General features: G+C 36.1%; 2 protein-coding genes across 19 annotated transcripts in view; both read left to right on the top strand.

Moving 5' to 3' along the window:
* The window catches only part of ppt1 (palmitoyl-protein thioesterase 1 (ceroid-lipofuscinosis, neuronal 1, infantile)), an 847,627-nt gene that overhangs the window by 132,302 nt on the left and 689,313 nt on the right, over window positions 1-26,012 (top strand). The window lies entirely within an intron of this gene.
* csmd3b (CUB and Sushi multiple domains 3b) overlaps window positions 1-26,012 on the top strand; it is a 1,026,877-nt gene that overhangs the window by 703,401 nt on the left and 297,464 nt on the right. For all 18 annotated transcript variants that reach the window (XR_015517226.2, XR_015517225.2, XM_087296029.2 and 15 more), the window contains 2 exons: window positions 3,730-3,924; window positions 6,321-6,437. Coding sequence is in view for 16 of the 18 variants with exons in the window: in XM_087296029.2 (XP_087152155.1) it covers window positions 3,730-3,924; window positions 6,321-6,437 (312 nt within the window). In the remaining 2 variants the exon portion in view is untranslated. The remainder of the gene's footprint in view (window positions 1-3,729; window positions 3,925-6,320; window positions 6,438-26,012) is intronic.

Raw genomic sequence — 26,012 nt, 5'->3', positions numbered from 1 at the left:
GGAAGATTGCCGGAAAGAGTGCGTGCATGTCTAGAACGTGCTGACGTGAGACGTCTGCTTTAGCCAATTAGAACAGTCTGACGCATTTACGTCCGCGCGGTTTAAAAGAATAAATGCCTTTGAATATTTTTCCCGACCGATTTAGCTGCTAGAAATTAGTCAGATAACGTTTATATGTTCATCTTAATGCCAACCGTGTAATTAATTATCGATAAGATGCTTATGATAAGCCGCTGTTTGTTTACCTTCAAGCTTTGTGTGTGCCCGTGAAATAGCCCTTGAGCGCGAGCACACACCCATATCATGTACATCTCGACACGCGAAAGTGTTTCTCTATGTTTTCATCGAAATTGTTTACAAAACAGAGTTTGTGAAGTAGTCAAATGTTTACAAATACAAGTGCAGCCGTTTAAAGCTCATTTCTGGTTAATGAAGTCAGAATTTACAGGTTTTTTGGAATGGATGTGTGAATGCTCTTTCCCAGAAAAACTCAGTAACATCATCGCCTGTGTGAACAGCGCTTTTTTTAATATACCGGTAAAGTCGTTCCGTAAATTTTCCATATATTTACCGGTATTACTGTGTGAAAGGGGCTATTGTGACAGACCTAGTCTATATTAACTGATGATTGGCTTCTAAACTAGAAGGCGGGACTTCATTCACCATATTGACATACCCTTAGTAAGTAATTTTAGATTTACATAGATCTAGACAGCACCCTCTAGTGGACGTGTCATCTGAAACGTACAGCAAAACGTAGCTGGAGCAAATTGTATGCAGGGACGTATATTTTTAATGAGCCTGGGTTGTAATTTTCAGTGTGAATAAACTATCTTTGCTTAACATCTGAATAGAATAGTGCATTAGTATGCAAATTGGGCAGTTCCTGTTTACCAAAAGAAAGTAGTCAGAACTGCCTAAATCAAGTTAGCAATTAGTAATTCCAGACATTTGCTCAATGCCAGTTTTTGGACTTTGTTGGCTGCCTAGAAACAGCATCTATTTCACCCTCAGATACTGTAGTTTTGTTGAGAACGTGCTGTATTTTCGTGCTGCACAAGCAAATCCTCACGCATGAGTTTTTAATGGATGAGGAGCCATGCTTGAGTTGAAATGATAAGACAGATGCCATTGTTGTGGTTTGTATCACTTGTTACGTTCACACAGACACTCTTTAGCACAATTAAATCATTCCCACTGATTAATTTCAAGCATTGTGTTAACATGAGTGTAAATAAAGTCATGCAGTTGACTTACTGTACACGTCTCAAGCTTCAGATGGGATTTGATCTACTGACATGCACACGCTGCATGAAGATAACATTCCCTGCTGTTTGAGCATCCTCCTGTTTCTTTTCTTTGTTTTAATATTTATCAGTTTCTAGAGATGAGAAGTGTATAATACTTCATGCAGCAGTGTGTTTTTATCAAACTGTAAAAATGCCACGTCCCATGAACAGAAGGCAGTATATGGATGAAAGTCTGAAGAAATCTTTCCTACTGCACGCAAACTTCACCAAGCAGTGAAAGAACTTTGAACTTTACTCGACAGACATTTTTTATCTGTCATCAAGTCATTTCTACTATTCTTTTAAAAGCCATTCTTCAACGTCATGCTCAAAACGTTCCTGTTTCACCATTTAATCTGATGTCATATTGATTTGATTAGAAAAAAGTTGTATTCTGTTTTACATGGTTACAAATAAATTACTTTGGTCCATGTAAATGCAGCTACTGTGTTTTCAAATGATGAGGAAGCTTTAACAAAGGGTTGCCAAATCCGCATAGAAAACCCTTGAATTTCTAAAACTAGCCCATAAGTATCAACATAGGTTTTCATTGCAGGAGGACGGTCCTCCAATATCAAAAGAGTTATTTGTCCGTGTAGACTCCAATCATTTTCCAGGACATCTTCTTTGGGTAAAATTGAATTTTTTTGTGGTCCGTCTTGGCTGAATTTGCATTTTTATCCACTCAGTTGAATCTGTAGACTGAAAAAAAAAACACGGAAATGTTGTAAAACTAGCTCAATTGCTAATAAACACTGAGGACTTGGCAACACTTGCCTCTGAAGCTAAATCTCTGATATGGGCACTTGGTTTGAACCAATCAACAAGATTTGCTGTTTTACTAATCAGAGAAGAGTGTGTTCATGGAGAGAAAGAGTTTATAGAAACTGAACTCTTGAACCAACCATTTAAAGCTCGTTGAGAAAAGAGATGATCCTGCAGTGGATTTAATGATATATATATATATATTTTTTTTTTTTTCTAAATGAAATTTTTATTGGATTTGACTAATTCTGTTTGATTCTATTTAATTCTATTCGACATGGTTACACAAGTGACAAATGGATTGTTTTGGTCCATGTTAATGCAGCTACTGTTTTATTTTCAATTGCTGAGAATCGTGTACACTGGGGTGCCAAATCTGCATAAAAACCCTTAAATTTCTAAAACTAGACCATAAGTATTAACATAAGTCTTAATTGCAGGAGGACGGTCCTCCATTGTCAAAAGTGTGGTTGTCCATGTAGGGTCAAATAATTTTCCAGGAGATCTTATGCCCTTGGTTGAACCTGTAGACTGAAAAAAAAACCAAATTGTTAAAAAAAAAAAAAAGTGAGCATTTGGCAACACTTGCCTCTGATGCTAGATTTCTGATATGGTAATGGGCATTTGGTTTGAACCAATCAACAAGATGGGCTGTTTGACAGGGTTTATAGGAACAAAGGCAGTGTTTATGGGAACAAAACCCTTGAAGCAACCATATAAAGCACTTCAAGAAGAACTGATCCTGCAGTAGAATTTATAAGAAAATATTTTTTCCAAATTTTTTATTGATTTTGAACGATTCTATTCCTTCGTAATTCATTTATTTGACATAGTTACACAAGTGACAAATAGATTATTTTGGTCTATGTAAATGCCGCTATACTCTGTTTCCAAATTCTGAGGATGCTTGTGCACAGGGTTGCCAAATCTGCATATCAGATTCTAAAAGCAGCCAATATGTATCAAAATAATGTTCCATTGCAGGAGGAAGTTCCTCCATTGCAAAACTGTGGTGGTCCATTTTGGGACAAATAATTTTCCCGGAGAATTTTTAATTTTTTATTTTTTAAATTATTTTATTTATTTAATTATTTATTTACTTATTTTTTGAGTTTGAACCTATGTTGAGCCTGCAGTCTCAAGAAATATGACAACAGTGTAAAACAAACCCAACTGCAAAACAAAATGAGGATTTGGCAACACTTGCATCTGAAGCTATGGCAATGGGCTTTTTACTTAAACAAAAAAAAGAACAAAAAAACAGGATGGGCTGTTTAACCACTCAGAGAAGAGTAGTAAGAGGTTTCATCTTCTTTCCACTCATTTAAAGCACTTTGACAAAAGCTCTTATCCTGCAATAGATTTTATGGGAAAATATATAGTTTTGGACCATGGATTTGTGTTACTGTCTTATAGCGGCTTTCAAAACTAAATTAAAAACCTTTAAAATAACAAAATAGATACAGTTTTAGAAGTTTAGAAGACAGTTCATAGTTCATGACACTAACAATCTTTAAAAGTCCTCCCAAAAACGTATTTCTCCCAAAAGAAAAATGTTTATGTTGTAAAAGTAATGTCATTTTCAGCCAGTAACCATCCATCCTGCAAGCTACGATATGCCTAACGTGATTTTCCACCCTTGCTTTTTCCTGCACCTTCTCTCCATCTCGCACAGCTAAGCTGAGGGAGTCATGCTTTGATCCCGGTAATGTGATGAATGGCACTCGGTTGGGCAGCGACTACAAGCTGGGCTCCACTGTGACCTTCTACTGTGAGGCGGGCTACGTCCTCCAGGGCTACTCCACGCTTACCTGCATTATGGGTGATGATGGCAGGCCTGGCTGGAACAGGGGACTGCCCAGCTGTCAAGGTAGAGTCCACAAGTAAAGATGGATGATTAAGGGTGCTTTCACACCTAGACGTTTGTTTGGAAACCTGGTGCGTTTGCCCCCTTAGGTCGGTTTATTTGGGCATGTGAAACCCACAACCGCTCTCTGATCTAAAATAATCGATCTGAGATTGCCTGAATGAGGTGGTCTCGGCTCAGTTGAAATGAGCTCTAGAGCAGTTTGGTTAGAGAAAGCAATACGATTCAAATAACTAACAGAGCAGGCTATATCACAGTCTATGGATAGGTAATAGGCATATACAGTGGGTGACACTTCAGAATGACCATTAACGCCATGTGTGGCGACTACACCACCAGGGGCACAAAGGGACAGAATGCAAAGGGACAGAAATATACAGTAGCTGTAAATACCCTCCTGCTTGTAAATGAAGATGAAATAGTAAAATAAAGCATTATAATTCCTTCATTAATCTTTAAAAACTTGATATCAAGCTTTATTATCATTGTAAACTTGAGCGAAATGAGGATTCATTTTAAAAATTAAAGCTAAATAAATAAAAGACAGCTAAAATAAAAGTACAAATATGCATACATACATACTTACACAAATAAATAAATAAATGAATACCTAAATAAATAAATAAATAAAGCAGTGTTTTAGCCTAAATATAGAGAGATGTACAGTGTTTGTTATTTTAAAGTGGTAGGACGGTCAATAAGCTTTTTCATTTACAGTTTACATTTTCTTTGTTGATTGTTTTCTCATTTTATGTCTTAATTATTGTACATAAATAATAAATTAATAAGTAAATAGACCTAAATCATTATTTATTTAAAGACAGCAGCGAAACACTTAGAACCAGTCTGGCACATGGTTGAATGCTTGAGTTGAATGCTACTTCATCAAAAGCATAAAAATAAATTGACCTACGTCAAGCAGATCACTAAAATTAAAATAAAAAATTATTTTGCCGCAGGACGTAAATGAACTCCCGCAAGTTTGTTTAATAATTTAGTTGCAGGTCAGTTTTTATTTCTCCTTCAAATTATAATTGTTTTATTTTACTTCTTAATAGCTCATTATCTTTTGTGTTTTAATTTCAATTTCAGTCACCTTGCATATGATGTGAATATGAAATGTAATGCACGCATAACAGAATAAAAAGGAAAAATCTGTCAAAACTTATAGCTAAACGGCATCAAAATTAGCTATAATAAAATGCTAATTAAAGTGTTTTATATTGAATACCAAAAGTAAAAGCATGCTGTCTAACTGAATTATTACAAAAATATAGTTAATATCTAACTTTTTGGTTAACTCGACTTCTGATATAGAATCTATATATATATATATATATATATATATATATATATATATATATATATATATATATATATATATATATATATATATATATATATTTTACAACTCTTGATGATTGAAACGAGGCTATGTATGAAAAAGTCTGATTTATATTTGGTGATGATGATGTCTGTGGGTGTCACCATTTAAAATTAAAGTGCCTTTTTTAGCTTATAATGACTCATTTCTCATCGTTATAAATTACAATATATAATAACAATATATAATTAGCTGAACACCAAAATAAACTGAACTCTGACCAATGTGAGGAGAGTTTACCTGCACGTGACTTTCCATCAGACACATAACATCATAAGATGTTAATTACAATATATTTAGGTCTCTATATAGTGTCTAAAGTCAATGTTATTTTGGTGTCCAATAATGATGTGAAATTACATTGAGATTTGGTTGATTTTAGGTTGTGTTGTAAAGTGAGCCAACATCTTAAACCAGCGTCATATTGACGTCAAATACTGACATTTGTTCGTCAGATATGGCAACTAAAATCCAATTTCTGATAGACGCCATATTGGTAACATCCACACAACGTTAAGCTGTAACATCACTAAACGTTGATATTTTGTTTTTAGGTTGCGATGGAAATGTAAACTAAAATGCAACGTCTCTCTGACTGTCAATGTTTTCATTTCCGAATAAATAGCAATGTCTCACGATGTTGGGGTACAACGTCAATCTGACATTATGTTGACATCATGTGCCTGCTGGGTTGTTTTAAAAAAATTTTTCCTTTAGAAAATTTTACCGTGTGAAAGCAAACCGCATCAAGAACACAAAGCAACACTGTAAAACTTCTAATCCGTGTTTCAAAACAAAACGATTGATCTACAGGTGTGAAAGCATCCTAAGAGAGGCTAAACGAAAACATTTAGCTCTTTCTGCCATATAGAGCAAATAAACTCATTAAATGACTCTGACTTCTACATATTTTGCCAGCCAAGATGAAGTCCATCCAGGCTGCTGTCTCAAAAATAGCATGATCCTAAATGTTTGAGCCGAAAGTAATGAGCGTTCTGGGTGTTTGTGTGAACAGCGCCATGTGGAAGTCGCTCTACTGGGACAGATGGGACCGTGCTGTCACCCAATTTCCCGAGGAACTACACGACGGGACAGAGCTGTGTGTACACTATCGCCGTACCCAGGGAGTTTGGTGAGTAACCGAAAATTCGAAACAAATTTGGATGCACTTTCGGCGTATTTAGTAAAAAACAGTGAATGCAAGACATAGTGGAATTTAAAAGCATTTGGCTTATGTGCCAATTGTTGAGGCTTTTAGTGAAAGCGAAGCTATTTTGGGGCAGTTTGTGCCTGCAGTGTTAATGGAAATAAATGCAGCTCTGATTTAATGGCGAAAACACTGCTGGAGGATTTTGGTTTGTGTTGCTGGTCACTTTTTAGGTGGTTCAGGTTTGAATAAATGCCATTTAAGGGATAATTTGGCTTAAAAATTAAATGTATACACTGTTTTCTCACCATCAAATGTTTCCAAAACCTTTTTGAGTTTATTACTTCTGTTTAACACAAAAGAAGATATTTTGAGGAAAGCTGAAAACCTGTAACCATTTACTCCGGAGAAGAATGAAATACTGTGAAAGACAATGGTTACCATATATATATATATATATATATATATATATATATATATATATATATATATATATATATATATATATATATATGGTATAATGTACACACAACATATGAAGCATCCTGTATAAACAGAGATAACAATACTCACATTTGCCAGTGACATGAATATACACTCACCGGCCACTTTATTAGGTACACCTTACTAGTACCGGGTTGGACCCGGGTTGTTCCCTTCAGAACATAGATTCAACAAGGTACTGGAAATATTCCTCAGATATTTTGGTCCATAATTTGATCCATTTTGTTCCTTTGGAAATGTACAATTAAGTAAGATAAACTTTTTAGCAGCCAACCATTGGGGCTTGCTGTTAGGTTAACAGAAAGATGTCCATTATATTAGAATATTAAAAAAATTGCCAAATTGAAGTGAGGTTGGATATTGGTTTCATAAGCACTGAAAAACAATTTAAAAAATGTTGGACCAAAACTCATGATGACAAAAATAAATGTGCCAAAGTCACTTCTTTCCCACCACATCTGTCACATTTGGGAGATACAGAGGGAAATATTTTACTTTATCTGCTTTTAGAGAAGTATAGGCAATGTAAAACTTTAAATTAGATTAATGTATGTCTCCAATATATCGAACCTCTCTTTATTCTCGACAGGGCTTCTTCCCAGATCTCATCAGCCACATCTTAATTTAAATCTATTGCCCAGGCTGTCTTAGTGTGCTTAGTGCAATTAAAAGCACGAACAAAGCTTGATATCAGATGTCTAGTATCAGGGTTAAGGCTGATTAATACTTCTGCGTCAATCGCACAAGTATGCTACGGCGCAGCCTACGCGTTGACGCATAGCCCTACGGCGTGGCCATCGACGTCGCTGACGCGCACCTCTCAAAAAATGTAACTACACGTCGCACCGATGCGTAGCGCAAGCTCTGTGATTGGTCAGCTTGGTAGCGTTGACGAGTCTGGGCTGCATCGAGAGCCGCGTGAGTGGCGCGAGCCCGATGGAGCGATTGTTTACATGTGTGGAGTCCTGTGAAGGAGCTCCGGATGGAAAGTTTTGTTTTGTGTTTACCTCATGGTTTAAGCTGTTGCACGTCCGCCAGTTTCGGCCTCAAAATGAGAAAGTTTGAGCCACTTGTACATTCAGGAAGCGTTCAGAAAAAACAAAACACCAGCGAAGAAACATGAACACCTCACTGCCAACTAGCGTTTTGGAAGTGTTAATGCAGACCAATAGAGACAGCGCAGAAGTATGAATACACAGCTACGCGCGTTGCATGCGCCGTGGGTTACACCGATCACTTGACGCAGAAGTATAAACCAGGCTGTAGAGGATAGTAAATCCTGAATAATATGACCTTTTGGTCTTATTTTTGTGTTTAATAAAAGAAAGAAACTCAGACAGGTTTGGAGCCGATGAAGGGAGTGTAAATTGACAGAATTTTCATTTTTGGGTGAACTGTCCCTTTAATAGTTTGATATGTTGGTATCAAAGTGTTTATAAATGTGGACAAAGAACTGAAACTCAAATATGGTAACAGTCTGACCAATCAGAGCAGAGAGGGCTCTCAGAGAGGCGGGGTTTAGTCTGGATCCTTGAACCAACTGTTTCAGACGCTGTGAAAGAGCTGATGCTGCATCATTGTGTGTTATGAGAAAATGAAAACAGTGATTCTGAATGGAAGTAAATCTATACATTCAAGGTTCTACATATTTTTCAGTTTGTCACTTGATTATATGACACACAAAACATGCTTCAGCATTCACTTTAGATGTATCAAATCATTTCTTTTGAACCACTAGTAAACACTATGCCCTTTTATCAAAGAAGTGAGCTTTAGTGGATTGAATCTCCACTTCAGATCTTAAAAGTGTGTAATGGATGTATGTGTAGTTCACATTTTGGATTAGAAATTAACACTTTGAAAAATTTGTTTTTTTTAATAATTGAAACACTTCAACAAGCATGAGATGAACAAAACAATAACATCAAGATAAAAGAAATGGAAATCAAATCATGTGAAGGTTGTACCTGATGGATGAGATTTTAAAGAGGCTGTCAAATGAAAAAAAACATGATGTTACATTCTGAAAACATACAGAAAAAGTAGATGAGAATCTACAAAATTACAACACTCTTAAATTTATAATTAACACATCCACTTTTGACAGTAATGTCAACATAAAAAATGAATGAAAGCAACATATGCAACACAGACTTATTGTGAAAACGTACCCCCGTATACATTTCTAGAGAGTGTGAATTATGTAGCCAGAGCTATGTATGGCTGCATTTCGTCTTTAAAATGAAGTGGTATGACACCGTCATTGGCTTCTGTGACCGCCATGTAGACAGCTTTTCCGCTGTTAGTAGCTTAGCCAGTAGTTTGTCATGTACGTCAGCGGACTCGAGATGCACAGTTCCAGAAAGCAGGTACAACAAAAGGCAAAAAAATTAAATAAACAAGTAATCAACAGGGTGAGAATGTGGTAAGATGGTAAAAATCAGGCTGCCGCGCGGGCTTTTTTTTATGGATTACTTTTGAAAACACTTTGAAAACACTTAAACACACTGGGTTTAGGGAAGGGGGTGGGTCAATCGATCAGTCAGTCAGTCAGTCAGTCAGTCAGCGGCCTCTGGTGGATTTACATCAGAACAGCAGGACCGAATGGCACTCGCGAGAGACATTTGAGATCTGAAAAAGCGTACACAGCAGCCTCTGGCAGATTTGCGGAAACAAACAATGGAAGAAAATGTACCTTCGTGGATGTATTTCACACTCTCCAGAAGTGTGTACAGGGCTACTTATCCAAAATAAGCCATTGTAGTTTTACCTGTTGGTTGTTATTCAATATTACAATAATATACTGTATTTTACAAAATTGTGACTTCATAATCATGATTACTTGTTAATCCATATACATTCAAATACACAAGTTTCAGAGGAAATTGGTCTCTTTTACTCTCTCTCACATACACTGCATTTCATATAACTCCATATAAAACCCAGAATCTAAATGGTTTTTGCACTGCAACTGATGATCAAGAGTAAAATTGTACCCTTTTCCATCAAGGAATACCACCAACAATAAGAAAATGCATAGTGGCATGGCTTTACTATCCAAAAATGTCATTATAATGGAAGTCAATGAGGCAAAAACAGCCACCAACATAAAAAAAGGGTCGTAAATTTAAAGGTATTTTTCAGTTTTTGAAAATTTTCAAAGCATTTTCCCAAAATTTGTGTCATAATAAGATTTGTTGCTGAAAGTTGATCCATTTGCTTAAACACAGAGAAAGCTGTGGCCAAAATAAGACTCTAAAATCACCTCAGAGTGGATGAAAACATCCACAACAGCACACAAGGGCTAACAACAACTTTATTTATTTTTTATAAATTATTATAATTCTTTTATCATCATTGATTTATTAGTAACTACTCCAAGTGGTCAAAAATGGTCATTTTTATTTGTATTTAACTAAAACTTCAACTAATATGAGACAATTGCATCAAACTTCAGTTTACAAGTACTGTGTTGGGGCAGCTCGCTGGATGTTTCCCAGTACTGGGTTGCAGCTGGAAGGGCATCCGCTGTGTAAAACATATGCTTGAATAGATGGCGGTTCATTTCACTGTGGACGAAGGAAAATGAATGCATGAAGTATTGTGTTATACTTCAGGTTGCACCTGTTGCCTAATAAGTGCTCTTTTTTAAAGTATGAATGAACCGGAAGCTGCAACCTTTTGTTTTTGTTGTTGTTTTATATTTTTACGCAGTTCCTAGAGAAATAGAATATTAAATGAGAAAACAGTGGGCGTGACTCAGGGCCGGAGTGGGACTCCTTTTCAGCCCTGGAGTTTCAAGCCTCAGACCGGCCCACCTCAGTTCACGACTGACTATATTAAAATAAGGTCATTTCCAATTCAGTTTCTAATTACATTATCACGTCTTTTTTGGAGAAAACAGCTGCTTTAGAACTTCAAATGTTCAACAACCCTAACAGTATTATATGTCTTAACAATAAAAATGAAAAAGAAGAACATACTCAGACGAGGATCAAACCCTGGTCGGTGGCGTCGTAATCTAATGTGCTAACCACTGGACCACAACTATTGTAGATTGAGAGGAGACTCATCTATCTATGTATATTAGGGGTCACCAATCACGGTCCTGGAGGGCCGGTGTCCCTGCAGGGTTTAGCTCCAACTTGCCTCAACACACCTGCCTGGGTGTTTCAAGTATACCTAGTAAGAGCTTGATTGGCTTGTTCATGTGTGTTTGATTAGGGTTGGAGCTAAAACCTTCAGGACACCGGCCCTCCAGGAACAAGTTTGGTGACCACTTATGTATATCATCATTAACCTGCAGGCTGGTTATATATAAAACGAACAGATCTGCGGTAAAATAATGAATAAGAAGACTGTGGTCTAGTAAATAAATTAATAAATTTAAAAACTGTGACTGCTGAGAGCAACAGATTCTGGAGCCACTGTCCCTCGCGGCCAAAAAACAGACCGGCCCATCGGGAATTCTCCCGATCCTCCCGATTAGCCAATCCGGGCCTGGCGTGACTTGTTTTTTCTACTGTAAGCTGATTGGATGTAGTAAAGTAGGCATTTCATTCAGAAAGATGGGGAAAAGGGTTTGGGGAGAGTTATTACAACCTTACAGACTCCTCCTCCTCTTCACTAATTCTGTTTGTTGTCAATACTGACAGCTGGAGGGGCGTGGTTAAGTATGTTAGCCACGCCCAATAACTCAGACAGACCTAATCTGGGAATTTAACTGAAAACAAATTATTTTAATTAAAGATTACAAGGACAAACTTTTTTTTTTTCTTAATGACATGCACAGATGTATTGTTCACCTCTAAACTAGCAATAAGAGCCTACAAAATCAATATGGTTAGTTTTGATTTAATTTTTGCTGTTTGGGTATGTTGTAGTTTTCTTCCTCTTCATGGGGGTGAGTCTCATCTGAGTTGTGCTGAAGTATTCTTTCTCCTGCCTTCATTTCTATACATTGAGTCGGTTTCCTTGACAGAAGGAGTGTAGCTTAGCAACTGGGCTCATCGCCTTTCTTTTAGACTTGAAAGCCATCTGTCGAACGTGGACTTGTCTTGAAGGTGCAGCACAGTAAGAGTATTTCATATTCTCTGAGCGTCGTCCGTCTGGTGTCAGAGTCCCTGTGTCACTGCACAAAGACCAGACCTGCCAAACCGGCTGCTGAAGAAGAGATGAAGATATGAAATTAATTTGGTGCGTATGCAGCTCTGAGTCTGAATAACAGAATGGTAAAATAGTCAAACTAAGCTTTTTTTAAAAAAGCAATCAGCTAAAAAACTACACATTTTAGCTACTTAATGTCCATATGACTGACTTTCTTCAGCGGAACACTGAAGTAAAAGTGTAGAAATAGATGAAAAACTGTGTAAAATATATTTTATTTGTGTTATGTTTTAAGTACTGTATTTGCTGGATGAGTCAGCTATAACTTTTAGCCATTTAACATTATCCAAATCCATATGACTGACATTTTTTAGTGAAACACCAAAGTAAACGTATAGAAATAGATGAAATACTGTGTAAAATATCTTCTATTTGTGTCATGTTTTTAGTACTGTATTTGCTGGATGAGTCAGCAATAACTTTTAGCCATTTAACATTATCCAAATCCATATGACTGACGTTTTTCAGTGAAACACCAAAGTAAACGTATAGAAATAGATGAAATGCTTTATAAAATATCTTCCGTTTGTGTTCTTTGTTTTTGAGTACTGTATTTGCTGGATATGTCAGCTACTGTTAAACCTATAACTTTTAGCTATTTAACATCATCCAAATCCATAGACTGACTTTCTTCAGTGAAACACTGCAGTAAACGTATAGAAATAGATGAAATACTGTGTAAAATATCTTCTATTTGTGTTATGTTTTGAGAACTGTATTTGCTGGATGAGTCAGCTATAACTTTTAGCCATTTAACATTATCCAAATCCATATGACTGACTTTCTTCAGTGAAACACCAAAGTAAACCTATAGAAATAGATGAAATACTGTGTAAAATATCTTTTATTTGTGTTATTTGCTTTTGCGTGCTGTATTTGCTGGATAAGTCAGCTAAAACCTACAACTTGTAACAATTTAACATCATCCAAATCCAAATAATTGACTTTTTTCAGTGAATAATCAAAGTAAATGTATAGAAATATATGAAAAACTGTGTAAAATATCTTCTATTTGTGTTATGTTTTGAGTACTGTATTTGCTGGATGAGTCAGCTATAACTTTTAGCCATTTAACATTATCTAAATCCATATGACTGAGTTTCTTCAGCGGAACACTGAAGTAAAAGTGTGTAAATAGATGAAATACTTTATAAAATATCTTTTATTTGTGTTCTTTGCTTTTGCGCACTGTGTTTGCTGGATAAGTCAGCTAAAACCTACAACTTTTAGCTATGTAACATCTTCTTAATCCATATGATTGACTTTTTTTCAGTGGAACACCAAAGTAAACATATAGAAATAGATGAAATACTGTATAAAATATCTTATTTTTCTGTTCTTTGCCTTTGAGTACTGTATTTGCTGAATGAGTCAGCTATAACTTTTAGCCATTTAACATCATCCAAATCCAAGTGACTGACTTTCTTCAGTGAAACATCGAAGTAAACGTATAGAAAGAGATGTAATACTGTGTAAAATATCTTCTATATGTGTTATGTTTTGAGTACTGTATTTGCTGAATGAGTCAGCTATAACTTTTAGCCATTTAACATCATCCAAATTCATATGACTGACTTTCTTCAGCGGAACACTGAAGTAAACCTATAGAAATAGATGAAAAGCTGTGTAAAATATATTCTGTTTGTGTTCTTTTATTTTAAATACTGTATTTTCTGAATTAGTGGATTCTGCTACATGTTTATTCATACAGAGAAGTGAAATTACATTACTTTCAGAGCCTGGATGCATGCAATTAAGAAAAATGCTACACTAGGAATTTAACCATACAATAAATACAAATTATTTTAGTAAAAATGAATACAAAAAATTAACATACAAAAATGCATTTCTGGTTGAGGGCAAATTAGTGAAGAGTGCAGTGTAATGAGACTTAGATTGTTGTGACAGACCTATTTTACTCTATATAGTATTAAAAATAATAGTTATTTTTGGTTTAATTGTAAAACAAATTGATAAATAAATATAATATATATACATACACACACACACACACACACACACACACACACACACAAATATATATATATATATATATATATATATATATATATATATATATATATATATATATATATATATATATATATATATATATATATATATACAATATTTTTGCATTTTCATTTGCAGTGTATTTTACAAATGTAGTTTCAATTTAATGGCTTGGCATTCTTGAATGGGAAAAAATTTAAAAGTATAAATTAAATTATATTAAATTGCTGAAATTATTTATAAATAATTGCGTTTATAAAAGAATAAGATTGAAATAAATATATGGTTTATTATATATAACAATTATAAGACAGAGTATTAAAGTAATATTATTATTATGAATCCATTAGTAGAAAAATATAATTAAATAAGATGGCAAGTAAATAATGAGAATTTAGATTCAAAAACAAACAAATATTGTTTGTAATATTGTCTGTATGGGAGGGGCGGAGTGGCGCAGTAGGAAGCACTGTCACCTCACAGCAAGAAGGTTGCTGGTTCGAGCCTCGGCTGGTTTAGTTTGCATTTCTGTGTGGAGTTTGCATGTTTTCCCTGTGTTGGCGAGGGTATCCTCCGGTTTCCCCCACAGTCCAAAGACATGCGCTGTACTGTGGGTGAATTGGGCAAGCTAAATTGTCCGTAGTGTGTGTGTGAATGAGTGTGTATGGGTGTTTCCCAGTGATGGGTTGCACCTGGAAGAGCATCCACTACATATAACATATGCTGGATAAGTCGGCAGTTACTAAAGGGACTAAGCCAAAAAGAAAATGAATAAATAAATATTATCTGCATCTTTTTATTTAGGACTACTGATACTGTTCGTTTTGTATGGAAGCCCCTTCCGCCTCTGAATAAATAATAAAGAAAAAGTTATTGCATCTTTTTTATCTCAGAATTGCAGGATATAAACTCACAATTCTGACTTTTTTTCAGAATTATGAGATGCAACCTCACAATTATGAGTTATAAAGTCAGAATTTTGAGGTAAAATAAAAAATGCTCAGTTATAAAGACCTAAATCTGTGTTTATATCTCGCAATTTTGAGAAATAAAGGTGGAATTGTATGATATAAAGTAACAATGCAAAGAAATAAAGTCACAATTGTATGATATAAAGTCATTATTTGTGAATAAGATTTAAAAATGTAGATTTATGCACCAATGCAATAAGCATTCTGTATATAAGAATGAGTAAGAATAAGTAATACACCTTTCTCTCTCTCTCTCAACACTTAATAATAAATACCACGTTAATACAGGACAACTTATAGTAAACCGTGGCTTATATTCCAGAAATTATGATTAATGATCACAAACTATTTGATGGGAGCTATCCCTTTAATACATAAAAACAAGAGTGTTGTTTTTTTTTCGTATTGTGCCACTATCTTGTATGTGACCCAGAATCCTTGACCTGCTGTAATCCTGAGGGACTTGAAATGTGTGCAGACAGCCTATGATTGTAATATCCAGACGCCAGTTAGAAAATAGTAGAGAGATGAAAGTGTGAAATGAGAAAGCACTTCAAACCGCCCGGTCTCTTGTCTAGGGCTTCATTTTTGTGTGCTAAGAGAAAGCCACTTTTTCCATCTCAGTCCTGAACTGAGAAGAATGTGGTGTTATGAGTATTTGGTGTTGAGAAGAATGAATGAAAAAACCTCCAGTGTAAATGTAGCTGTCAGTTTAACTGTTATGGGGATTTTAGCTCTTCCTCAGAAGCATCGCATGGCATTATAAGAGCTGTATGGGATTTTCCCTGGAGGCCTGTCTCTGGTCATTGAACTACAAGGTCTTAAGCAAGAGAGAGAGAGAGAGAGAGAGATGTTTTTAGAAATGAAGACTTAATAAAAGCAAAAAAACATGATAGATGCAAATAAAAAGGCGTGAAAATAAAGAGTCAGCAGCGGAGGTGAAACACATACATCACTCGCCATTTAAATCATTGGCATTTCTACACAGAGCTAAACATACCGTGAATATAAATGGATACTTGGGGCAAACATGTAGATCTTTTTTTCTTTTAAACACAACAAATTGCGTCTTAAATGAGCATAGACAGTTAGGAAAGCAATCGAATGCAGGTTGTATCCTTTATTTTCACATCCCATTGTTGAAAGGTATGGCTTCATTTCATTCTAAAATTAAAATAACAAAACGAAAGAGACGTATGGAAAAATACAATGAGATATCCTTCCAGCTAACCTGAAATATACTGTAAATATCAAAACAACATGAAAGATTTACAAATGAAAAGGTGTGAAAATGCATATCGGCGGCTGAGGTGAAACACACACGCTATGACACTTTTTACAACATGTAAAATAAGTTTCTAATGTCCCTAGAGTGTGTATGGGAAGTTTCAGTTTAAAACACCATGCAAAAAAGCAGGGTGGAACAAGCCGCAAGCTTCATTTTACGGATCCACCCCCTCACCCAACCCCACGAAAAACATCATGGGTAATGTAGTTTTTCTATATAAATTCTGCTATTATATATGGTTCAAAAAAGCATAATTGATTAAAAACATCACAACATGTTTGTCTTCAATGTTCGGTTTGTGTAATTAAACATTTTAAATGCAGTAATTATTTTATAGTCTAAAAGCCATTCCTAATTCAATTCTGAATAGTGAGTGACCCAGTTGCTCATATAAAAAACAAGCAAGTTCTTTACGTATCTTGATGGATTTTAACCCCAGGTAAATGATATGTGAGATCTAGACACAAACAATCACAGCCATTTATCTTTTTCCCCAGAGCTGTGGCTCAAGCCATTAGCAATGATTGGAGTTGCAAAAGGGCTGAGGTTCTTCTACATTAACAAATAATTAGTAAAGCATGCCTATCTTTCAAAGTGGTATCCGCTTAACATTATCTACAAAGGTGCATCCATTACACTCCATTAACACAGCGAAATGTCACATAGTGCGTTTAAAAAAATCCAAAATAGCATCCGATACTATAAAAAAAAAAAAATGTATACATTCTTATTTAAATTTCAATGTGCATTTCATATAAATCAGACATGGAAGTATGTGCTTTGATATGATATATATATATATATATATATATATATATATATATATATATATATATATATATATATATATATATATATATATATATATATATATATATATATATATAATTTAATATATTTAATTTAGATATTATTTAATATATTTATTATGTAAACATTTTTTGAAAATGGAAAAAAAAGACACACACAGACACACACACACACACACACACACAGTGCTCAGCATACAGTATATAAGCACACCCCTCACAAATCTCTCTTTTAAATTCAGATTTTTAATGGGAAGTTATACAATATTATAATTGTTTATATACATTAGATTGGTCAGTACTGAAGCCAAATCTGTAGCTTATCTAACAAAATAACTAACGATAACGGTCTAAAAACTAGTAGCCCAAATTAATGTTATAGAAAAATATTAACTACAAATTTTAAAAAGAGGAAAAATCAAGAGAACAAAAACATTTAGTTGAAATTGCGTAGGTTGTAAATATTTTTTTTTTTGTAACATTTTGCTTGAATTTAATTTTATTATTGTTCAGTTTCTAAATATGTTTGGCGACTAAAATATTATTTTAATACATTTATCTGTTTAATAAATCGTTTTTGTTCAAATGCACCAAAATAATTGCCTATATCCTCTGAGAAAAGGATAAAAATATTCATTTTGAAAATAGGCTCTACTCAGTTATGCTAAGCACTGTATAAATATAAATGCAGCATCGGCTGTAAAAAACATATGCTGTATAAGTAGCGGTTCATTCCACTGTGTAAAAGTAAAATAAAATAAATATATTAAACATTATATATAAATTAATTATTTGTATAACACATTAAATGTAATTACACATGTAAATATTTTGGTTTTCTGTCATGTATATGTGTATATGAGTACAATTCATTGCACTTGACAGCACTAATATATATGAACACATACAGTTAAAATTATTAGCACCCGTTTATTTATTTTTTTGCCCAATTTCTGTTTAACGGAGAGCAGATTTTTTCAACACATTTTAAACAATAGTTTTAATAACTCATTTCTAATAACTGATTTATTCTATATTTGCCATGATGACAGAACATAATAAATTACCAGATATTTATCAAGACACTTCTATACAGCTTAAAGTGACATTTAAAGACTTAAAGGCTAATTTGGTTAACTAAGCAGGTTAGAGTAATTAGGCAAGGTATTGTATAATGATGGTTTGTTCTGTAGACTATCGGGGAAAAAACAGCTTAAAGTGGCTAACAATTTTGATCTTAAAACGTGTTTTAAAAAATAAAACTGCTTTTAATCTAGCCAAAATAAAACAAAAGACTTTCTCCAGAAGAAAAAAATATTATCAGGCATACTGTGAGAATTTTCCTGCTCTGTTAAACATCATTTGGGAAAAATAAAAATCAATAGGGCGCTAATAATTCTAATTTTAACTGTGTATAACAATATAGCTATTGTAGAAATGGATATTTTTTGCCATATTTTCCAAACATATGTTGCATATATATCTGTTTTATATATTAAATCCAACAAAGTCTAATGGCAGTTTGTAACATTTTGATTTGGTGGCTAATTCATATAAATTCGTACAATCTCATTCGATCAATTCAGTTTGATTTGCTCATCCCCAATGATGGTTGGGATTAGGGGCGGGGTTTGGTGCCACACCCCCTTTTTTAAATCTACTACTGAACTTCGTACAAACCAGCCACTAAAGTGACAAAACTTAAAACACTTATGTTTCCTCATAAGATCAAGCTGTTTAAATCCAAATAAATTACTATATAAGAAATACTAATAAGTAATACTTGTGTGTCATTTGCATATATTTCCATATGTCAGATTTCTGTGTGGGTCAATGTGCCATCAGAACAAGCTAATTTGAAAAAAAGCAAAGACATGAACAGAAACCAAGGATAAATAAATGCCAGAGATGAAATCCAGGAAGGCGTGAGTGTGTGTTATGCTGAGTCTCCACATGCCGGACACCTGCTGTGATGAGTCTGCGTTTCATTATCATGCACCTGAAGTATCGTCAAACATCCAGGCCAAAAGAGGGAACGATTAAAAGCTTAAAGTGCCTTGTAGAACAAAGCCCGGGCTGAGCGCTGGCGTTGGAGTGGAGATGAATATCTTACGCTTGTCATAAAAGCTTTTGTTTTGTCGGATTCAGAAAACAGCATGCGGGCGGATCATTTAAGCCAGAGACGTTCGGTTTGTGTGTATTGATTCCTGAAATATTGCGAAGGCATTTTTATTGTTGGCGTCGTTTGGACGTACAATGAAACCTGCGAGACTTTAAAGGGAATCATAAAATTGACATTCCCATTGCTATGAGTAGTTTTTTGGCGCACAAGACTGGTGGTCAAATCTAAATGGGTTGTTTTCTTAAATGACCAGATGATATGTGTGTGCGCATTTGTATTTGTAAGTGCACAGATTTCTTTTTTTATTTCGAAGATGCTTTTATCCAAAGTGAAAGAGAAACGAGGAACAATTCAAAGGGATTCATCTGAGAGTCCCACAATATGATCAAAATCCTGTATATGTGTGATGAAGGTCATTCATTTATTTAATTTTCGGCTTAGTCCCTTTATTAATCAGGGGTCGCCACGGCGGAATGAACCGGCAACTTATTCAACATATGTTTTATGCATCGGATGTCCTTCCGGCTGCAAGCTGGTACTGGGAAACACTCATACACACTCATTCACTATGCACAATTCAGCTTGTTCAATTCATTTATAGCGGCAGCACGGTGGCACAGTGGGCAGCACTCACAGCAAGAAGGTTACTGGTTTGAGCCCCGGCTGGGTCAGTTGGCATTTATGTGTGGAGTTTGCATATTCTTCTCCGGGTGCTCCGGTTTCCCCCACAAGTCCAAAAACATGTGGTATAGGTGAATTGGGTTAACTAAATTGTCTGTAGTGTTTGCGATGGGTTGCAGCTGGATAGGCGTCCACTGCGTAAAACATATGCTGGATAAGTTGGCGGTTCATTCCGCTGTGGCAACCCCAGATTAATAAAAGGACTAAGCCGAAAAGAAAACAAATGAATGGGTTCACCTACAGCGCATGTGTTTGGGTTGTGGGGAAAACTGGAGCACTCAGAGGAATCCCATGCCAACATGGGGAGAACATGCAAACTCAATCTCATCATGCACATATGCACACAGTCATGCACAGATACATGTACAGACACATCCAATCATGCAGACACACACACATCCAATCATGCACACATACACAGTCATGCACAGATACATATACACACATCCAATCATGCACACACACACACACACACACACACACACACACACACAATCACGCGCAGATAGGTGGTCAAATCTAAATGGGTTGTTTTCTTAAATGACCAGATGATGTGTGTGTGCGCATTTGTATTTGTAAGTGCACAGATTTCTTTTTTTTTTATTTCGAAGATGCTTTTATCCAAAGTGAAAGAGAAACGAGGAACAATTCAAAGGGATTCATCTGAGAGTCCCACAATATGATCAAAATCCTGTATATGTGTGATGAAGGTCATTCATTTATTTAATTTTTGGCTTAGTCCCTTTATTAATCAGGGGTCGCCACGGCGGAATGAACCGGCAACTTATTCAACATATGTTTTATGCATCGGATGTCCTTCCGGCTGCAAGCTGGTACTGGGAAACACTCATACACACTCATTCACACACTCATTCACTATGGACAATTCAGCTTATTCAATTCACATAGCGGCAGCACGGTGGCGCAGTTGGCAGCACTCACAGCAAGAAGGTTACTGGTTTGAGCCCTGGCTTTGTCGGTTGGCATTTCCGTGTGGAGTTGGCATGTTCTTCTCCGGGTGCTCCAGTTTCCCCCACAAGTCCAAAAACATGTGGTATAGATGGATTGGGTTAACTAAATTGTCTGTAGTGTGTGTGTGATGGGTTGCAGCTGGAAGGGCGGTTCATTCCGCTCTGGCGACCTCAGATTAATTAAGGGACTAAGCCGAAAAGAAAATAAATGAATGAATACACCTATAGCGCATTTGATTTGGTTGTGGGGAAAACTGGAGCACTAAGAGGAACCCCATGCCAACACGGGGAGAACATGCAAACTCCATCTCATCATGCACATATGCACACAGTCATGCACAGATACACGTAAAGACACATCCAATCTTGCACACATATGCAGTCATGCACAGATACAAGTATGCACATCCAATCATGCACACACACACACACACACACAATCACGCGCTGATACACAGACACACACACACATCTAATCATGCACACATACACAGTCATGCACAGATACACATACACACACATCCAATCATGCAAGCACACACATACACACGCACACAGAGACATACGTTCTGGCTCTGATCTGCAGGGCAGCGCTCTGGAGCCCCCTGTTAAAAATGCAGCACTCCACTGCCGTTTTTTTAATGTTTCATTATTCTGTCACAAAGAATGATGTGGGCAATTTTTCAGACAATGACAGGTTTGGTCTGAGAGATGCATTATTCAGAGCATGCAGCCCTCTGGCGTCGTCACCCCCGCATCAGGGCCCCGGGCTCTCATGCACACATGCAGGGGAATCCTCTCACACAAGAGGCTGGGGGTCACGAGGGAAAATCGCAATTGATGATCTCAGACTCTCACAGTGTACATGAGATTCATTCATTTTTCTTCAACTTAGTCCCTTATTTATCAAGGGTTGCCACAGCGGAATGAACCGCCAACTATTCCGGCATATGTTTTACATTGCAGATGTAACTCAGTACTGGGAAACACCTATACACTGTCACATTCACACACATACATTACAGCCAATTTAGTTCATCCAATTCACCTATAGCGCATGTGTTTAGACTGGGGGAAACCAGAGCACCTTGAGGAAACCCATGCCAACAAAGAGAGAACATGCAAACTATACACAGAAATGCCCACTGACCAAGCTGAGTCTCGAACCAGCGAGCATGGGGATAATGTGTAAACTCCGCACAGAAACGTCGGCTGGCTTGGTAAGGACTAGAACCAGTGACGTTCTTGCTGTGAGGCAACAGTGCTCACCACTGGGCCACCGTGCCGCCCATCTAGGAAAGGAAGAGGAGAAGGGGTGGATGGGGGGATTCTTCAAAACGAAGATGGCTGTCATATGGAACTTGGGGTATTTTTTAGTGGCTTAGGAATCGTCTGATTGGTGAATCATAAATTGAATAGTGCGGGGCCGGCTGCAAGCAATCGTAAGCACATGATCCTCTCGAAATTAGTTTATTAATAAACTTCACTTAAGGAAAACCTTACGTAATTTTGGCATAATATTTCTTACAATTTTTTTACAATCTTTTTTACTTGTCTAGATGAGAACCTAAATGGTTCTTGATTTATGTTGTTATTATTTTTTAAAGATGTTCGGTCTAGAAACATTACAAAAAATTTAAATAAGAAACACTTAGTTTTTTTTTTTTTTTTTTTTGCAGTATAATCTAAATGTTGGTGACTATAGACATATATATACAAGACTATATACATCTATATACATGTAAAAATGTACAATAATATTCTTAAACATTTGACATTTTGTAATTTGAGGAAAATCCTATAATACGGTTGCGTGGAAATCTATTTAGATAATTACTGTGGGAACGCATCCAAATTGAAAATGCTTCTCAATGATGATGTATTATTTGATTAAATAATAAAAAGCTATTTTGTAAGCGGTTGCGCGGTGGTTGCTGATCCGAGCCTCGTCTGTGTGGAGTTTGCATGTTCTCCCCGTGTTGACGTGAGTTTCCTCCGGGTGCTCCGGTTTCCCCCACGAGTCCAAACACATGTGCAGTAGTGGAAATAAATAAGCTAAATTGGCCAAAGTGTATGAGTGTGAATGTGAGAGTGTGTGGGTGTTTCCTAGATAAGTTGGTTCATTCCGCTGTGGCGACCCCTGATTAATAAAGGGACTAAACCGAAATGAAAATACATTTTGAAATGTTAACTCTTGCAGCGGTTGGAAACATGCTAAATAAGACGGTTATGATGCGCTTAATGGTCATCAGCATCAATGACCGGTACCGGTCCGCGGCCCGGTGGTTGGGGACCACTGCTTTACACTACTGCAAACAGGCTAAATAATATCTACACTCAAAAAAATCAACTAGGCATGTATTGGATTTACAAAATAAAAATTTGTCAGATTGAAAAGAACAAATCAAGTTTATTTGAAACTGAATCAAGAAATAATCAAATGAATTTGATCAGAACATGTTGATTCAGTGAGACTGAGACGCTTCAAATCGACAACTCTCACTCTGGAGAGTCACTTCGCGCATATCAGTAGGTGGCGGTAATGCGTTTGGATGTCACCATACGAAAACAACAAGAAGTATCACCGCGTGTTTTCGGCACAAATGTGAATGTTTTCATCTGATACAACAGCAAGCTTTTTGATAATTCATATTTGTTAAATATTTAATACTAAAATATTGTCACGCAATGTTACTGTATTTGTTGGTTTGTTTTTATTAGGCCAAGGTTTGCCTTACATATTTCCAGTAAGATTAGTGTCCTAAAGCATAGTTTGGGAATTGGTTTTCCCAAGAGCTTGAATGTTATGCATGTTATGTTGTTGGCTATATGTTTCCTATACATTTTATACTTTTACATTTTGAATAGGAGTACCAAAGTGAAGAAAGCTGTTTAAACTCAATTGGTAAAAAAAAATGATGTTAACGTCCTACAGGTATTGCTTGGGGATCAGTTTTCTTAAGAGCCAAGGTTATTTTGTTGGCTAAATGTTTCTTATACATTTTATATTACATATTACAATTTTAGACATTATATAACATTTTGTATCAGAATATTAAAGAAGAAATTTGTTTAAATGTGATTGGTGCCTGCTAAAGGCTATAATAATATATATATATATATATATATATATATATATATATATATATATATATATATATATATATAACATGTTTTCTGTCCTTTTTGTGTTGAATTACCTAATTTTAAATCTTGCTTCATAGTATTGTCATTTAAAAAATGTAATTTAAACAACAATATTAAACAAGAAATTTACTAGCTGATTTAAAAAGACATAATTTTGTTAAAGTAAAGCTTTAGTGTTACATTGAGTAAACTAGAATCATTTTAATTAGAATAACACAATACAAACATTTTGAGTCAATTAGTTGCAAAGAAGTTAGACTGACATATTGAAAGCATGTTTTATCTACAAATGTGCTTTGTGTTCATACAACATGTTCAAAGCAGTTCAGGTTTACTTGATTGGATTAGATGCATAAAGGGTGCCACGATTAAATCATGTTCATTCAACAATTTTTTTTTTTTTTTTTTGAATGCAAGATGTATTTATTATACTCTCTCATTCACCGCACTTTATGTTGACCCAACTTCACAACAGAGAAACCCGGACAATGTAAAAAGGCTCCATAAGATCACAGTTTTTTTCCTCATGCTTGCAGAGAAAGGCTTGCCAATACAAAATGACTATGTTTTTATTTATTTTGTCGCATTTTCTGGATTGCGTAATGCACCGGGGACCCGATTATAGCACACAATCATAAAAAGTCAAGATTTTGTATAATACATCCCCTTTAAATATTGCAAAGCCTTGAGGTTTGGCTTTGTTTCTGCTCGGGTGTTTTGGAAACAGTTTTCTGCGAGCCGCACAAGTGGGCATGATGTGTTCTTAACTGTTGATCGGAGCGCCGCATGACTGAGCCTGCTTTTCACAGCTTAGCATAGTAAACATTTATGTTGCCAAACGGCACCGAGCCTCAGAGCTGCGGACGGGCGTGTTGAAGAAGTAATCAGAGAGACGTTAGTTTGACTTCGCAGCATTAATTATGCGGTAGGTTGTCTCGCAGATTTCAATGCGATGTTGAATCTTTAATCAGTGGAGAGTTTAAGTATAGACTGTGCATTAGTCAAACACTCCTGCGTCTGCTGTTATTAAGAGGGAAGCTCGCCTAGGGCAGTGTTAATAGGCGTCTCGTAGGTGTTGCATTAGCAGCCGTGTCACCTTTTGCATTACATTTCAATGTGACATTATTCATTTGTTTTCGGGATTTCTGAATCATTGGTTGCCTGCAAAAGTAAGTTAAGGTTGATTGAACAAAGATTTCATTTAAACAAAATGCACAAAGGCTGTCGCCTCACAACAAGGTCACTCGGCTGGGTCATGTGGTGTTTCTGTGTGAAGTTTGCATGTTCCTTCTGCGTTCGCGTGAGTTTCCTCCGGGTACTCCGGTTGCCCCCACAGTCCAAAGACATGCGGTACAGGTGAATTGGGTAGGCTAAATTGTCTGTAGTGTATGAGTGTGTATGTGTTTCCCAGAGATGGGTTGCAGCTGGAAGGGCATCCACTGTGTAAAAAACATGCTGGATAAGTTGGCGGTTCATTCCGCTGTGGCGACCCCGGATTAATAAAGGGACTAGGTCGAAAATTAAAAAGGTATGAATGTAAATGCACTGAGGGAGCACGGTGGTTAGCACTGTCACTGCATAGCAAGAAGGTTGCTGGTTCAAGTCCCAGCTGGGTCAGTTGGCATTTCTGTGTGCAGTTTGCATGTTCACCCTGTGTGGGCGTAGGTTTCCTCTAATGTATGGGTGTGTGAATGCAAGAGTGCATGGGTGTTTCTGAGTACTGGGTTCCAGCTGGAAGGGCATCTACTGCGTAAAACAGTACAAAATAGTTGATGGTTCATTCCGCTGTGGCGATCCCTGAGGAATAAGGGACTAAGCCAAAGGAAAATGAATGAAAATGCACAATAAAAATAATGTTGCAAACAATTTATATGGGCTGAATTTAACC

The sequence above is a fragment of the Danio rerio genome, chromosome 19, assembly GCF_052040795.2.
Source record: "Danio rerio strain M-AB ecotype USA chromosome 19, GRCz13ab, whole genome shotgun sequence".
Classification (NCBI taxonomy): domain Eukaryota; kingdom Metazoa; phylum Chordata; class Actinopteri; order Cypriniformes; family Danionidae; genus Danio; species Danio rerio.
This window is presented reverse-complemented; position numbering and strand designations above follow the sequence as displayed.